General features: G+C 42.2%; 1 protein-coding gene across 2 annotated transcripts in view; it reads left to right on the forward strand.

Annotated features, from left to right (window-relative positions):
- The window catches only part of ADCY2 (adenylate cyclase 2), a 435,519-nt gene that overhangs the window by 123,458 nt on the left and 294,564 nt on the right, over nt 1-17,497 (forward strand). For both annotated transcript variants that reach the window (XM_034959722.3, XM_034959723.3), the window contains exon 3: nt 801-962. In XM_034959722.3, the coding sequence (XP_034815613.1) occupies nt 801-962 (162 nt within the window). The remainder of the gene's footprint in view (nt 1-800; nt 963-17,497) is intronic.

A 17,497-nucleotide genomic window follows, 5' to 3' on the forward strand; every position in this document is an offset into this window, starting at 1 on the left:
ACTTAGCATGTTTTTGAGGTTCCCCTGTATGGTAGCATGCATTCGCATCTTACTCCATGTTAAGGCTGAACAATATTCTATTGTGTGGATATACCACATATTGTTTATTCATCCTGTGCTAAACATTTGTGTTTCCACCTTGGGGTTGCTTGCTAGGAAAATGATGTTATGAAATGGGTGTACATTTATCTGTTTCAGTACCTGTTTTCAATTCTATTGGAAATATACACAGGAGTAGAACTGCTGTGTATGTTTAACTTCGAGGAATTGCCACGCTGAGTTCCCCGGCAGCTGAGCCATCCGCAGGCTGTTTTATTTTGTTTGTTACATACCCGTGCTCTCGGCATCTGCTTTCACTAACTCCCCTTGATGACACCTGCCCCTCCTCCATGGGGTCTCCACCCTGTCCACCCCCGTCCCCGATGATGCCTGTCCCTCCTCTGTGGGTCTCCCTTTGCAGTTTGGTAGATCACTTCAAGAATCCTCAGTGCATGTTCTAAAGCAAAGATACAGAACTCTGATAGTTTAGGACCAGCTTTGCATCCATACTCATGGAGTGGTTTGGATACCAAAGTGAAGTCCCAAAATTTTGAAAACAAACTTTTCTCCATCACAACGATTAGTCTGTTATTGTAATCCAGTGGACTTATTTGCATCGACTGCCCTATTTTGTCTATAGATTATTTCTAAAATGAGCATGTCTCATGCTGTTCTATGCAGCCTTTAGTGGGATGGAAACAGGAGGCTCTTAGAAACCAGAATATTTGGTGACTCTTATTGTTCTTCTTCTCTGCCCGTAGGTATCGTTCTTCCTCTTCATCATCTTCGTGGTGTACACCATGCTGCCCTTCAACATGCGAGACGCCATCATTGCCAGCGTCCTCACCTCCTCCTCCCACACCATCGTGCTTAGCGTCTGCCTGTCTGCAACACCGGGAGGCAAGGAGCACCTGGTCTGGCAGGTGGGTGCACCTCCACATCCATGGAGAATGACTTTCCACATCCCACCAGGGGGTGAGGCAGGTGCTGCTGGCCCATTCAGGGTGTGTGTAGTGTGGTACCTGCAGCTGTTCCCTTTCTGCCCCTTGAGGCTGACCCCCTATAACACTGAGGAGCCAGCCCCACTCCACTGCCATTGGTGGGATCAACAGTCACTTAGCAATTAGCAACTGTAAAAGTAATGGTAGCAGGAAAGTTGGATGTGACAATTCTATTTTGCGATTGCTGAATGGTGGTATGATTTTGATGGTCAAAAGGTGTTCTTATATGTTATAATTCAATACTCATTTTTATAGTGAAGTAACTTATACGATTAATTTCATAGTTTGTTCCCACCTTTGCTCTACCTTGATATTCAAAACCCTCTTTACAAAGATAAAAATTTTCTTTATTTTAAAATTTTCTATCAGGTCTATGAGCATTAAAAAAAAATTAATTCTTTAAAATGGTACAACAACAAATTTTGCCTTACTAATAAATAGCATTTCAAAGAAGCCATTCTATTTAATTAGTTACAAGCATTTTAAACGCTGTTTGATTTCTAATTATGTACACCTATAAACATGAGGATGATTTGGAGCTATTCCTAACATTCTCTGTTTTACCTATTAAAAGCGCGTTTAATTTGCTCTGTGGAGATCAACTGCAACAAATGCAGCCATGACATAAAGTGCAGTGGGGCTGAGAAAATTGCAGTTGTGACAGCACTGTGCCATTCTAAAGGAACTTTAGGCATAGGTCACCTAAGCCCTGCTGGGTCTGAGAAACCAGTTTTTCTTTCACGTGATGTGCTATTTCATTTGGAAACTTGAGGTGGAGGTGAAGGCTCACTCTTGAGTCTATAGTAGTCTCTCTCAGTTGGAAAGCTTTCTGGGGGTCACTTTTTTCAATGCTCATCTCCTACTGCTTATCACATCACATTCATTAAGAGTAGCCAGGAAAACCTGCATTCATTAAGCATCCTGTATCCACACTGACTGTAGAGGCAGTGGCCTCTAATTTTACACAGTGGGCTAGAGTTTCACCCTGGCTTGTTGGGATATTACTAAGAAGCGTCCACTCCCAGGAAGAGGAGGAAGGCCATATGGCTCCTCTCTGCATTGCCTTTGACACATGCTAGGAACCTGCACCACCTGAGACAGACAGAGGCCAGCCAGTAACTAATCCAACGAGAGAATGAAGGTGGGTGTTTTATTTTATAATATTTAAATGACAAATTAAGGTGGTATGTATTCAAGGTGTGCAACATTACGATTTGCTATATGTATGCATTGTGTAATGGTTGTCACATTCAGATTAATGAACACATCCATCACCACCCATGCTGTACATTACATCCCCAGCACTTATTCATCTTATCACAGAAAGTGTGTATCCTTTGACCAACTTTTCCCCATTTTCCCCAACCCCTAGCCCCTGGAAACCACCCTTCTACTCAAAAGAACAATGTAGCCTTGCCTGGGATGAAGTGCAAGAAACACTCGTGTGGATACAATCTCTACCGCAGCCTTCACTTCCTGTTCCTGCACTTCAGAGCCTCTCCTGAGGGCATCTGTGGAGCATTTCTCCTTTCTCCTGTAACTTCCACTCTTCCATCTTCTCATTTATTTGAGCTGTTAAGCTCAACATTAGGTGTTCACATATGGGTCAGGGTGGTGAGCATGTTTTTGCAGTAGAAATGAGAAAACAGCTGGGCGCGGTGGCTCACGCCTGTAATCCCAGCACTTTGGGAGGCCGAGGCGGGCGGATCACAAGGTCAGGAGATCGAGACCATCCTGGCTAACACGGTGAAATCCTGTCTCTACTTAAAAAAAAAAAAAAAAAAAATTGGCCCGGCGCGGTGGCGGGCGCCTGTAGTCCCAGCTACTAGGGAGTCTGAGGCAGCAGAATGGCGTGAACCCAGGAGGCGGAGCTTGCAGTGAGCCGAGATCGCACCACTGCACTCCAGCCTGGGCGACTGAGCAAAACTCCGTCTCAAAAAAAAAAAAAAAAACAAAGAAATGAGAAAACAATTTGCTCAGCCACTGTGGGAAATCCCTTCTCACATGAGCAATCAGACACTCAAAACATGCCATGGCTCACAGCACCTTCACTATTTGGGGTACCCTGGAACACATCCCTTGTGCTTATCCTTTCTGCTCCTTCAGGAATAAATGAAGTATCTGCTGGTGCAGATGTAATAGGACAAAAAATATTTCAGAAGAAGAGGTTTTAATACCTGTCTGTAAGAATCAAACAGGGTTAAAACAAAAAAGGGAAAAGGAAGTACTGCATGAAGAACTTTATGTATCGCAGGTCACTGAATACTGTATTCTTTATTGAGCTGGGTTTTTTGTTTAAGCATTTTTATTTTCCTGCATTGGTAAAAAAAAAAAAAAAAAAGTGGGAAAGATGGAATCTTAAATTTTTATTTACTCAGTTTCAAAAACCGACAAAGAAAAATACATCTTATCAGCAAACAGCCAGAGATGCGATAATTCTAAAATAGCACCAAGAATAAAAATGCTTCACTCCATAGTATTTTATAAAGGAACAACACCCAAAAGAACAGAATAACATGAAGTCCATTTCCCATTTTCTCAGAAACAATTTCACAGTAATTCCAAGAGCTGGGAAAGGTGGAACACGCGAACAGATTTGAAATGGGAGGTTTGTAGGTAAACATCACAGTAATGAAGAAAGGAGCTTTCAGTACCCTTGGCCACTGTTGGAAATATAACCTAAAAATACCACTGCTTTGAGGTTCCAGAAAAACACTTTATTGAATTCTTTTTATGCATGGTGTGTATAAATTAGAATGTTACAAATTTGGTGGTTGTATTGCTGCAGTGTAATTGTTGAATGTAACACTATGTAAAATAAGGATACTGGCCTGATATGAAGAAAGAGGTTGCCCGCAAACTATAGTCAATATCACCCTGCCTTCTAAGCCACCAAAGGAAGGAAGAGTGCATTTTGTTTCGCACAGATCCATGTTAAGAAGTTTTTGTTTCATTTTATTTCTTTGAACATTGGCAATCCACTTATAGCACGTATAACTTATCTGTTAATCAAAATATTCACTTAAGATAAATCCATATTCTCCTTCCCTGCTGCATAAGAGAGTTCATTGTTCTCAGGAAATTCATTTTACCGGCATTTGCCTTGAAGTAGAAGGCATTCTCAGGCCATGATGTATCACCTAATTAAGGAAATTTAATTAATAACTGAAAATTATGGATGGTATTCCTTAACACATTTTCAACCTGAAGTGTAATCACTAATATATTTTGTAACTTTTGTTTTGAAACAATAACAGACTTACCAATAAGTTGCAAATAGAGTACAGAGAATTATTTTTTTTGCTAAGCCGTTTAGAGGTAAGTTGCCAATCTGATGCCCCACCACCCCAAAAGCTTTAGTGTGTATTACTACAGTACCATTCTCCTACATAACTACAAGACACCTGCCAACACTGGGAAGTCCACATTGCTGTGTGACTGCCATCTGATGCCCGGACCCTGTTCAAGTTCCTCCAGCTTTCCCTACAATGTCTTTCATCACAAAAGACCTAGCTCAGAAGCATGGCATGACACATGGCAATGTGTTCTCCTGTCTCTTTGATCTTCTACAGGATGGAACAATTCTTTAGTGGTTCTTTGGCCCTATGATCCTAACACTTTTGAAGATTGCAGGACCGTTATTTTGTAATATGTCTTTCAACTTGAGTTTGTCTGATGCTTCCTCATGAATAGATTCCGGTTCTGCATCTTTGGCAAGAATCACAGAGCGATGGTGGGTGCATCCTCCCGGAGCGCAATCAGGGCTGTATTGCTTCTCTTTGTCTCCTTACCTATGGTATTCACTTGTATGATGGCTCTGTCCATCCAACTCTTTCGCATAGAAATTACTCTTTTCCTCTTTATAATTAAGACATATTTTGTGGAAAGGTACTTTGAAACTAGGCATATAACTTGTTTCAATTTATTTATTTATTCATATCTATACAGTCTTGTATTTTCCTATTTTGTTAAATCAATTATACACCATTAGCATCACTATTTTATTTATTTATTTACTTTTTAGAGATGGAGTCTCGCTCTGTCACCCAGGCTGGAGTGCAGTGGTGTAATCTCGGCTTGCTGCAACCTCCGCCTCCCGAGTTCAAGCAATTCTCCTGTCTCAGCCTCCCAAGTAGCTGGGACTACAGGCACACGCTGCCATGCCTGGCTAATTTCTTTTTTGTATTTTAGTGGAGACAGGGTTTCACCATGTTGCCCAGGCTGGTCTCGAACTCCTGAGCTCAGGCAATCCGCCAGCCTTGGCCTTCCAAAGTGCTAGGATTACAGGCATGAGCCACTGCGCTTGGCCACCATCGCTATTTATTTTGATGTCCACATTGCCTCTGGTTTGTGCAGTGGGCACCTCTTCAAGCTGGCCTCTGTGTCCTCTTGACACATTCCCACCATCTTTGGAGCCCTTTCTTGCTTTCTAGTGGAACAAGATCTTTCTGGCTGATCTTATTCCTGTCTGCTCCAGGCCTAAAATCAACCCTCTCTGATTTTAGGGTCCTGATTCTGATGAAAGAATCAGGAGCCCTGACTTTTTTTCTTTTTCTTTTTTTTTAGTGAACAGCATTTAGAGGCATGATCTAGGCATTAGGTATTGGGTGTCACTGCACCAAGGTGAGGCCCACACACATTTACATCTACATTATAGATGTGTGTGTGTGTGTGTGTGTGTGTGTGTTTGTATATACTAACAGTCATGACTTCTCAAGGACATTTCCACTTCCAAGCAACCATAGGTTTCACTCCAGTTTTTGCCCTTTCAATTGCAGCTCCCTTGATCAACCGTAAAAAATATCTAGTTTCCATGATTTATGATAGATTTCCTTTATTGGACCAATTTGTGTCTGTAACCAGCCTCCTGTTTCTACTGCCATCCCCTCCTCATGCGCAGATGCCTCCTCCCTTGGCTCCTGCTCTGATCCCTGTACCCAGCTTGTCCCCTGCAAGCATGTTCCCCTCCCTTGCCCAGGCTCGGACACCCCACACATGTGTGGATCCCCTCCCCTGTCCCAGCTCTGATACCCCTTGCGTGTGTGGCTGCCCCTCACCTGGGTGTCCTCTTCCCTGTCCCAGCTCTGACACCCACGCATGTGGGGCTGCCCCGTGCCTAGGTGTCCCCTCCTCTGCTCAGGCTCTGTCCCCCTGCGGTTGGCTTTCCCATTCTGGATGCACCTCACACACAGCTTTGTCATCTTTGGATGAATTTGGCCTCCCCCATCCACTGCTGGTGCAGATGCTTCCTTACAGGACCTTGTCTGATGGCTTTAGGGCTGAATCATGCAGGAAGGAAGGAGAAGGACAAGAAGAAAAGGGAAGGCTGGGAAGGGAAGCGGTGGTAAAATTGGTTCACAAGTACAAAAATGCAGGTAGAGAGAAGGATAATTTCTAGTGTTCGGTAGTATGGTAGGGAAATTATAGTTTACAACAATTCATTATATATTTCAAAATAGTTAGTAGAGAAGAATTGTAATGTCCCCAACACAAAGGAAGGATTAAGGTTGGAGGTGAGGGCTACCTTAAGTACCCTGATTTGATCATTATACCTTGTAAACAAGTATCGAAATATCATATATACCTCCAAAATATGTGCAACTATTATATATCAATAAAGAAAAAAAGGGAGAAAAGGTAGAACAAGAAAGAGAACTAACACATTTTGAACACAGCAATTATTAGTGAAAGAGGAAGAGATATTTTTCAGTCACTCTCTGATTTATTTCGTACTGTTCTCTGCAAGTTTTTAAAATAATTGTTTTTTCTTTGTTATCCTAACTGAATTTCGAAGAAACATTTTTCTGGAATCTGGGATTATGAAGACATGCTGGAATCCCTTAATGATGAAGGGAAGACAATATTTAATTGTCAGAAAACTTAAAGAGAAGCAGTTTTATATTATCCACGTTAAGAATATATCATTTCTATACGATACATTTAGCGTAAAAACCAAAAGCCCTTAGTAATTCATGATTAAGTAGAAAATAAAAATTTTACTTATATCATAGGATAACATGCATTTGACTGTAAGTTCCATGATAGAAGCAAGGAGTCTTTTTTGCTTACCATCATATCAAGGCAAAGGGAAATTGGGACTAGGAAAAGAAGATGTGAAACCCTTCTCTCCACCCACCTCATGTTGTGGTGGCTGCCTCCTGCCTGGTCCCCAGGGGTGGTGGCAGTGGTGCGGCCCTCAGAGGATATCAGAGGCTGGGATCATGCCTTCCAGCCAGGCTCAGTGGGTCTAAAGGTCAGGAGCCTTGGTCCAGCCCAAAGCTTGTGCGTGTTTCCTGCTTGTTTCATCGTACATATACATCGTGCCTGTTCTTCATTTGCTGTACTTTTGTAGGTTAGTATCACTGTTGGCATAATAATGAGCCAACCTCAAGGAATTTCCATATATTCCTATTTATACATCATGATTGCACTTTGTATTTGAAACTCACTTTTCTTACATTTTTATTTCCTTGGTATTCATAGCACGTTCTGAATTTTTGTTTCATATATCTTTTATTTTCACTTGAGAGGGAGGGTAATTTGAATATAGATTTACTTAAGCAAGCCAGTTATGCAAGAATCCATATTTATTAAAGAAGCAAAGCTAAGGAGTGCTTATTGATTTTATAACAGGATTACTTATATGTTAGATAAATTTTATAGGATGGGTTTACACTGTGGATGCTTTAATATATTTAAGTTGTGATACAATTTGAAAAATTTTAGATTGCACCTAATACAGCAAATCATCTATGCCAAGTGTGTAATCAATAGCAATGTGGATTTGTTACGTAACTGAGTCTTTTTAAGTATAATTCAGAAAGTGTATATTGGAGTCTGGAATTAAATTGCATTTAGGATCTAATCTGAGAAGCTCAAAGGAAAAACAGCAGGTTACCAGCTGCCCAGTTTCTGGCTGTGGGAGAGACTAATTGTTAGGAATTTGGATCTCTGTTCTGACTGTTTGTCTTCAGGGAACATAGGGTATTAATTTTTTTCACAGGAAAAGAAAAAGGAGACTGTACCATTTTCCATTCTGTATAGCATGAAGCTATTGATTGAGTAGAATCCATCTCTTAGGTTTAGCAAGCCATTGCTTACCTGTTTCAAAGGCATTAACATTGGAAGGAATGGGAGTAAGGATTGGGAGGAGCTAAAAATAGGAAAGTGCCTGATGTGACTAAATCCTAAAGCAAATCTAAATGCATTTCTCACCCTGCTTTCCTTTCTCCTCCCTGGTCTCTTCCCAGGCCTGACACCTATACCTTGGTAGAGTTTTGGTAGGGCCAGTGAACAAAACACCAGCATTAACATTTAATGCAGGACATCAGACTTTAAAAATGCACTGGCAATTTCTAGAACAAAAATACAAGAAAGTTAGAGACATAGAACTTTCATGTTGGTAACTAACAATTTGACTGTAATGGTAGAATGAAACCTAGGTTCATTTTCAGCATTTTGGAGCTGTTTTGTGGAGGGCATTGAGAGAACAGAGGTACAGGGAAGCCCTATCATAACATGAATTTCTCTTGGAGATTTGATCAAAGGAACATAAAAAAGAAGAATTTATTTAAAAATAAAAAGTGACAGCCATCCATTAACTGTCTCTGTCCTCTTCTTGATTCCATCATCTGCACCCTGTATTCTGTTTATTCTAAGCAATGGGTTTATGTCGAATATGATACTTTACTATAAGTTGATTAAATGTTGGCTAGAGGCACCACTCACTAATGTTTCACTTGGCATCTTGGCAGTGATTTTTCTCTTAATTTCCCCAATCCTTGCATCTTTGGTCCATTACTTACAAAGATAATGAGGCTCTGCTCATTCCAAATGTTTATTTTTTAGGGAGGGGGTAGTTTGTGAAAGATACTAATTCTAGGCATCTATTAAACCATCAGTAATCAATCTTTGAAACCGTGTAAGACAATAAGAAAATCAGCATCCCCAATGAGAGTCACACAGGACAGACTCCTCCTATGTTCTTGCAGCACAGAATGAGGAATCTGCTAAGTTATATGAACTGAAGAGAATCATATATCTGTAGCTTGACTTCAACAAGAGCACTGCTCCGGTTCTAAGAGATTCTCTTTAAAGAGTAAGGAGAAACCCAGTGAGTTGGTGCCATGGAAGGAGGATGTACACATCATCACTTGGAGACAGTCCAGGGAGAGACAGAGCTGGGCTGATCCTAGTTATCTGTAAAACAGAAATGATTATCATGGCCTCTTCCTAGGGCAGCAGGAATGAGGAAATGAGGGATAAATGAAAAGGACTTAAGTGGGCCAGGTGCATAGTTAGTGCTCAGAAGCATCAGGTATTAAAAATAATAACTACTGGATGGTAGGCCACAACATTATTATGTTTTCAGGGTGCAACAAGCTGGGCAGGCTGGGAGCAGAGGGAGGGGATGTGCTTTCTGTTTTTGCAGCAATAATCACAGCATGCTTTCTTTGAGAATAATGTGCATCAATTTTTACCTTTCCTAGGAGATGAGAGATCCCAATGGCCAGACTCTGGGCTAGTCATTTTTGAAACCCCTCTCAGCATCTCGTGAATGTCTGGACATGGAAGCGAATGTGAGAGGGTGGGAAGAGCAAGCATTTTGGCCTCAGGCAGAATCTGGGTTGGCTTCTGCTTCTCCTACTTCACAGCTGTCTGCAGTGAAGTAGATGTCCCAGGTACCCCTCAAGTAAACATTGGCTTCCTGGCCATTGAGAGTGTTGTCTGCAGCTGGCTTTCAGCCATCAGCTTCTTTGGGGAATGCTTGAAAACACCTGCCAGCCTGAGGTTGTGCCCTTGTGAGGGTGGTCCACATCCATGACTGATAGAGTTGAGGGTATAAACTCCTTCCATTTTGATCAATTGCAGGCAATTCTGACAGCCGTTTCAGTTCCAGGGTGTCTGTGAGTTTGCTAGTTGTTGGACTTGCATAGCAGGTTAGCTTCTCCCTGTGCCCAGCACCACTTCTGTCTTTCCCTACAGGAACTGATCCTGAGGGCACTCCCTAATAAACACAACCTCATTTCAGAATCTGCTTCCTGGAGAACCCAAGCTGCAACACGGCATGAGCTTAGCCTAATTATTTAGCTTGCTCAGTTTTCGAATCTGTAAAATGGCAGCAGCAATGGCCAACCTCCTTGTTTGGTTGCTGGCCTTGGTGCTGATTAGATGTGATGACCTCTAAAAAGAACCTGGAATCAAGCTAATCTGGTGCTTAGCCATCAATGAGTAGTAGGCAGCAGCAGTAAGGTATTTTGCTAAATTTGCATAATTTTAGATAAGCTTTTAGAAATGGTGTAAAAATGCTTTGGGAAATATGTTCATAATCAAAACCCAAATGACCTATGAATTGAGTAAGGCAAGAGTTGGATCATACATGTGTAAGACTGTCAGAGCCCAAGTCTGGTTCTGATTGACTGCCCTGACACTCAGGCTGGAAGACAATGGCATGATCATAGCTCACTGCAGTCTTGAACTCCTGGCCTCAAGCGATCCTCCCAGCTTGGCCTCCCAAAGGAGGAATCTTGGCTGGGATTGTAGGTATGATCCACTGCTGAGAAGCTGTTTTAAATGACACATCTCAGAGCCAAGTCTCCCAGCCCCAGTACCTCATCCAGATAACCATCTATCCAAAAAACAACTCTGATCACTTCACTCTCTGCCTGAAATTCCTGGTGGCTTCATCCTCTGAGGATGATTTCATTCATCCTCAGAATGAAATCCTGGTTCCTCTGTGGACCCTTCAGTAGCCTCGATGTACCTTCCTAGCCTTGTCTTCTATTCTCCCTGCCATGGGAGCCCCAACAGTGCCATGCTCGTTCTTGTCTCCACATATTTACACATGCTGTACCCTCTGCCCAGAGTGCCTTTCCTACCCCTTCCCTGCCTGGCAAACTCCTATTCAACCCTCAGGACCTGGTTCACAGGAATGGCTTCTCAGGTCGCAAGGAGCTCCCATAGGACCCCATACATGTACAAATATCCCTCGCCATGGCTGAACTTCATCCTAGCAAGATACTGGAAGCCTACGCTACACTGATGAGTGCAGTTAGAAAGTTCTGCTAATGCCTGAGGATCTGAGCTCCTGAAGGTTAATGGAATAGCAGCCTTTGAAAACCCTTGAGACACAGTTCCTCAAATCACTCCTTGGCATAAGTAAGAGGGAGAAATACAAGAGTAGGCATATAGAGAGCTGGTTATCTTAGATTATCATGCCACTCTTTGTCTAGAGTGTTTTGTTTCTTAGAGAAGCCCACTTCTGCTACCCAGGCGACCTGGAGGGCTGCCGTTTTCCTCTAACTCTGACCAGCTTCATGGTACCTTGATAATATGGATCCGACCATGCTACATCTAAGTTTTGTGGTCTTGAAGAAATGCACTTCTACAGCTCCATGTCTTTGAATCTCTTCGACCACCCCCCAGATGAGAAACGGTATTGGTTTCCAAGGGCTGCTCTAACAAATTACTACAAACTTGGATGCTTGAAACAACAGAGATTTATAAATTCTGACATTTATTATCTCACAGAAATCAAAACCAAGGTGTTAGCAGGGGTGGTTCCCTCTGGAGGTTATGAGGGAGACTGCTTTTATGCCTCTCTCCTAGCTTCTGGTGGCAGCCAGCAGTCCTCGGCATGCCTTCGCCTCAGTCTTCATAGGTCCTATCTATGCCCCTGTCTTCACATGTCCTTCTTCTCTTTGTCCCTGCACTTTCCTCTCTTCTGTCTCTCATAAGGACATGATTCATTGTATTTAGGGGCCACTCTAAATCCAAGATGATCTCATTGCAACATACTTAATTATTTCTGCAAAGACCTTATTCCAAAAGAGTCATATTTTGAGGTTTCCAGTGGACATAACTTTTGAGCGAGTCTACTTTTCAACCCAACACAGATACTAACACCCACAGTTGGACTGCACTTGTACTTCTTTCCCTCCATGGGTTATTGCAGACTGTTCCATGTATTCTTTAAGGCCAGAGAGACTGTGGGGTTTCCCTTCTCTTGCCTGCTTAGGCATTCCTAAGCTCTGTAGTGTACAACATATGAAGATAGCTTCTTGGTAAGTATTTATGGTAACATAGGAAAATAAAGCAAAACTACAAAAATTCAGAGTGAAGAAACATATGGGAATTTCACCCTTGTTGAAACCAAACTATCATCCATAGAGCAAACAGAGAAAGTGTTCTTGCCGGACGATTGCAGATAGGTAAGGCAACTGAACTTCTATTCTTGATACTCCTTGCCTAGTTTACAAACAGGTGATATGTTCACATTAAAGAGAAAGAAAGAGAGAGAGAGTTTCATAGGATTTTCAGTGCATACACTTTTCCTCTAGCCACTTGTGAGTTCTCTCATTGTTTGTAGAAGTGTTTCATTTGATCCCCTTAGGTTTTCCGGGTAAGTAGTCATGTCATTTTCAGGTAGATTTCCACTTTACATATTTTAAAACTTTCTTCTCTTTCCAACTGCTTTGCCTTGTTCCTCCAGGAAGAAAAGAATTATCAAGGCAGTCATAGTAGACACATTTGTCTAATTTTTTATTTAGTAGGACTAATGTTTCCCTTTAAGCTTTCTCCTAACTTTTGGGTTAGGTTAATTAAGTGTTATACTGTGGATACAGTTCGGAGGAGCCAAGATGGCCGAATAGGAACAGCTCCGGTCTACAGCTCCCAGCATGAGCGACGCAGAAGACGGAGATTTCTGCATTTCCATCTGAGGTACCGGGTTCATCTCACTAGGGAGTGCCAGACAGTGGGCGCAGGCCAGTGGGTGCGCGCACCATCCGCGAGCCGAAGCAGGGCGAGGCATTGCCTCACCTGGGAAGCGCAAGGGGTCAGGGAGTTCCCTTTCTGAGTCAAAGAAAGGGGTGACGGACGCACCTGGAAAATCGGGTCACTCCCACCCGAATATTGCGCTTTTCAGACCGGCTTAAAAAACGGCGCACCACGAGACTATATCCCACACCTGGCTCGGAGGGTCCTACGCCCACGGAATCTCGCTGATTGCTAGCACAGCAGTCTGAGATCAAACTGCAAGGCGGCAGCGAGGCTGGGGGAGGGGCGCCTGCCATTGCCCAGACTTGCTTAGGTAAACAAAGCAGCCGGGAAGCTCGAACTGGGTGGAGCCCACCACAGCTCAAGGAGGCCTGCCTGCCTCTGTAGGCTCCACCTCTGGGGGCAGGGCACAGACAAACAAAAAGACAGCAGTAACCTCTGCAGACTTAAATGTCCCTGTCTGACAGCTTTGAAGAGAGCAGTGGTTCTCCCAGCACGCAGCTGGAGATCTGAGAACGGGCAGACTGCCTCCTCAAGTGGGTCCCTGACCCCTGACCCCCGAGCAGCCTAACTGGGAGGCACCCCCCAGCAGGGGCACACTGACACCTCACACGGCAGGGTATTCCAACAGACCTGCAGCTGAGGGTCCTGTCTGTTAGAAGGAAAACTAACAAACAGAAAGGACATCCACACCGAAAACCCATCTGTACATCACCATCATCAAAGACCAAAAGTAGATAAAACCACAAAGATGGGGAAAAAACAGAACAGAAAAACAGGAAACTAAAATGCAGAGCGCCTCTCCTCCTCCAAAGGAACACAGTTCCTCACCAGCAACGGAACAAAGCTGGATGGAGAATGATTTTGACGAGCTGAGAGAAGAAGGCTTCAGACGATCAAATTACTCTGAGCTACGGGAGGACATTCAAACCAAAGGCAAAGAAGTTGAAAACTTTGAAAAAAATTTAGAAGAATGTATAACTAGAATAACCAATAAAGAGAAGTGCTTAAAGGAGCTGATGGAGCTGAAAACCAAGGCTCGAGAACTACGTGAAGAATGCAGAAGCCTCAGGAGCCGATGCGATCAACTGGAAGAAAGGGTATCAGCAATGGAAGATGAAATGAATGAAATGAAGCGAGAAGGGAAGTCTAGAGAAAAAAGAATAAAAAGAAATGAGCAAAGCCTCCAAGAAATATGGGACTATGTGAAAAGACCAAATCTACGTCTGATTGGTGTACCTGAAAGTGATGCGGAGAATGAAACCAAGTTGGAAAACACTCTGCAGGATATTATCCAGGAGAACTTCCCCAATCTAGCAAGGCAGGCCAACGTTCAGATTCAGGAAATACAGAGAACGCCACAAAGATACTCCTCGAGAAGAGCAACTCCAAGACACATAATTGTCAGATTCACCAAAGTTGAAATGAAGGAAAAAATGTTAAGGGCAGCCAGACAGAAAGGTCGGGTTACCCTCAAAGGGAAGCCCATCAGACTAACAGCGGATCTCTCGGCAGAAACCCTACAAGCCAGAAGAGAGTGGGGGCCAATATTCAACATTCTTAAAGAAAAGAATTTTCAACCCAGAATTTCATATCCAGCCAAACTAAGCTTCATAAGTGAAGGAGAAATAAAATACTTTACAGACAAGCAAATGCTGACCGATTTTGTCACCACCAGGCCTGCCCTAAAAGAGCTCCTGAAGGAAGCGCTAAATATGGAAAGGAACAACCGGTACCAGCCGCTGCAAAATCATGCCAAAATGTAAAGACCATCAAGACTAGGAAGAAACTGCATCAACTAACGCGCAAAATAACCAGCTAACATCATAATGACAGGATCAAATTCACACACAATAATATTAACTTTAAATGTAAATGGATTAAATTCTCCAATTAAAAGACACAGACCGGCAAGTTGGATAAAGAGTCAAGACCCATCAGTGTGCTGTATTCAGGAAACCCATCTCACGTGCAGAGACACACATAGGCTCAAAATAAAAGGATGGAGGAAGATCTACCAAGCAAATGGAAAACAAAAAAAGGCAGGGGTTGCAATCCTAGTCTCTGATAAAACAGACTTTAAACCAACAAAGATCAAAAGAGACAAAGAAGGCCATTACATAATGGTAAAGGGATCAATTCAACAAGAGGAGCTAACTATCCTAAATATATATGCACCCAATACAGGAGCACCCAGATTCATAAAGCAAGTCCTGAGTGACCTACAAAGAGACTTAGACTCCCACACAATAATAATGGGAGACTTTAACACCCCACTGTCAACATTAGACAGATCAACGAGACAGAAAGTCAACAAGGATACCCAGGAATTGAACTCAGCTCTGCACCAAGTGGACCTAATAGACATCTACAGAACTCTCCACCCCAAATCAACAGAATATACATTTTTTTCAGCACCACACCACACCTATTCCAAAATTGACCACATAGTTGGAAGTAAAGCTCTCCTCAGCAAATGTAAAAGATCAGAAATTATAACAAACTATCTCTCAGACCACAGTGCAATCAAACTAGAACTCAGGATTAAGAATCTCACTCAAAGCCGCTCAACTACATGGAAACTGAACAACCTGCTCCTGAATGACTACTGGGTACATAACGAAATGAAGGCAGAAATAAAGATGTTCTTTGAAACCAACGAGAACAAAGACACAACATACCAGAATCTCTGGGATGCATTCAAAGCAGTGTGTAGAGGGAAATTTATAGCACTAAATGCCCACAAGAGAAAGCAGGAAAGATCCAAAATTGACACCCTAACATCACAATTAAAAGAACTAGAAAAGCAAGAGCAAACACATTCAAAAGCTAGCAGAAGGCAAGAAATAACTAAAATCAGAGCAGAACTGAAGGAAATAGAGACACAAAAAACCCTTCAAAAAATCAATGAATCCAGGAGCTGGTTTTTTGAAAGGATCAACAAAATTGATAGACCGCTAGCAAGACTAATAAAGAAAAAAAGAGAGAAGAATCAAATAGACGCAATAAAAAATGATAAAGGGGATATCACCACCGATCCGACAGAAATACAAACTACCATCAGAGAATACTACAAACACCTCTATGCAAATAAACTAGAAAATCTAGAAGAAATGGATACATTCCTCGACACATACACTCTCTCAAGACTAAACCAGGAAGAAGTTGAATCTCTGAATAGACCAATAACAGGAGCTGAAATTGTGGCAATAATCAATAGTTTACCAACCAAAAAGAGTCCAGGACCAGATGGATTCACAGACGAATTCTACCAGAGGTACAAGGAGGAACTGGTACCATTCCTTCTGAAACTATTCCAATCAATAGAAAAAGAGGGAATCCTCCCTAACTCATTTTATGAGGCCAGCATCATTCTGATACCAAAGCCGGGCAGAGACACAACCAAAAAAGAGAATTTTAGACCAATATCCTTGATGAACATTGATGCAAAAATCCTCAATAAAATACTGGCAAACCGAATCCAGCAGCACATCAAAAAGCTTATCCACCATGATCAAGTGGGCTTCATCCCTGGGATGCAAGGCTGGTTCAATATACGCAAATCAATAAATGTAATCCAGCATATAAACAGAGCCAAAGACAAAAACCACATGATTATCTCAATAGATGCAGAAAAAGCCTTTGACAAAATTCAACAACCCTTCATGCTAAAAACTCTCAATAAATTAGGTATTGATGGGACGTATTTCAAAATAATAAGAGCTATCTATGACAAACCCACAGCCAATATCATACTGAATGGGCAAAAACTGGAAGCATTCCCTTTGAAAACTGGCACAAGACAGGGATGCCCTCTCTCACCACTCCTATTCAACATAGTGTTGGAAGTTCTGGCCATGGCAATCAGGCAGGAGAAGGAAATAAAGGGTATTCAATTAGGAAAAGAGGAAGTCAAATTGTCCCTGTTTGCAGACGACATGATTGTTTATCTAGAAAACCCCATCGTCTCAGCCCAAAATCTCCTTAAGCTGATAAGCAACTTCAGCAAAGTCTCAGGATACAAAATCAATGTACAAAAATCACAAGCATTCCTATACACCAACAACAGACAAACAGAGAGCCAAATCATGAGTGAACTCCCATTCGCAATTGCTTCAAAGAGAATCAAATACCTAGGAATCCAACTTACAAGGGATGTGAAGCACCTCTTCAAGGAGAACTACAAACCACTGCTCAAGGAAATAAAAGAGGATACAAACAAATGTAAGAACATTCCATGCTCATGGGTAGGAAGAATCAATATTGTGAAAATGGCCATACTGCCCAAGGTAATTTACAGATTCAATGCCATCCCCATCAAGCTACCAATGACTTTCTTCACAGAATTGGAAAAAACTACTTTAAAGTTCATATGGAACCAAAAGAGAGCCCGCATCACCAAGTCAATCCTAAGCCAAAAGAACAAAGCTGGAGGCATCACACTACCTGACTTCAAACTATACTACAAGGCTACAGTAACCAAAACAGCATGGTACTGGTACCAAAACAGAAATATAGATCAATGGAACAGAACAGAGCCCTCAGAAATAACGCCGCATATCTACAACTATCTGATCTTTGACAAACCTGAGAAAAACAAGCAATGGGGGAAGGATTCCCTATTTAATAAATGGTGCTGGGAAAACTGGCTAGCCATATGTAGAAAGCTGAAACTGGAT

The sequence above is a fragment of the Pan paniscus genome, chromosome 4, assembly GCF_029289425.2.
Source record: "Pan paniscus chromosome 4, NHGRI_mPanPan1-v2.0_pri, whole genome shotgun sequence".
Taxonomy (NCBI): domain Eukaryota; kingdom Metazoa; phylum Chordata; class Mammalia; order Primates; family Hominidae; genus Pan; species Pan paniscus.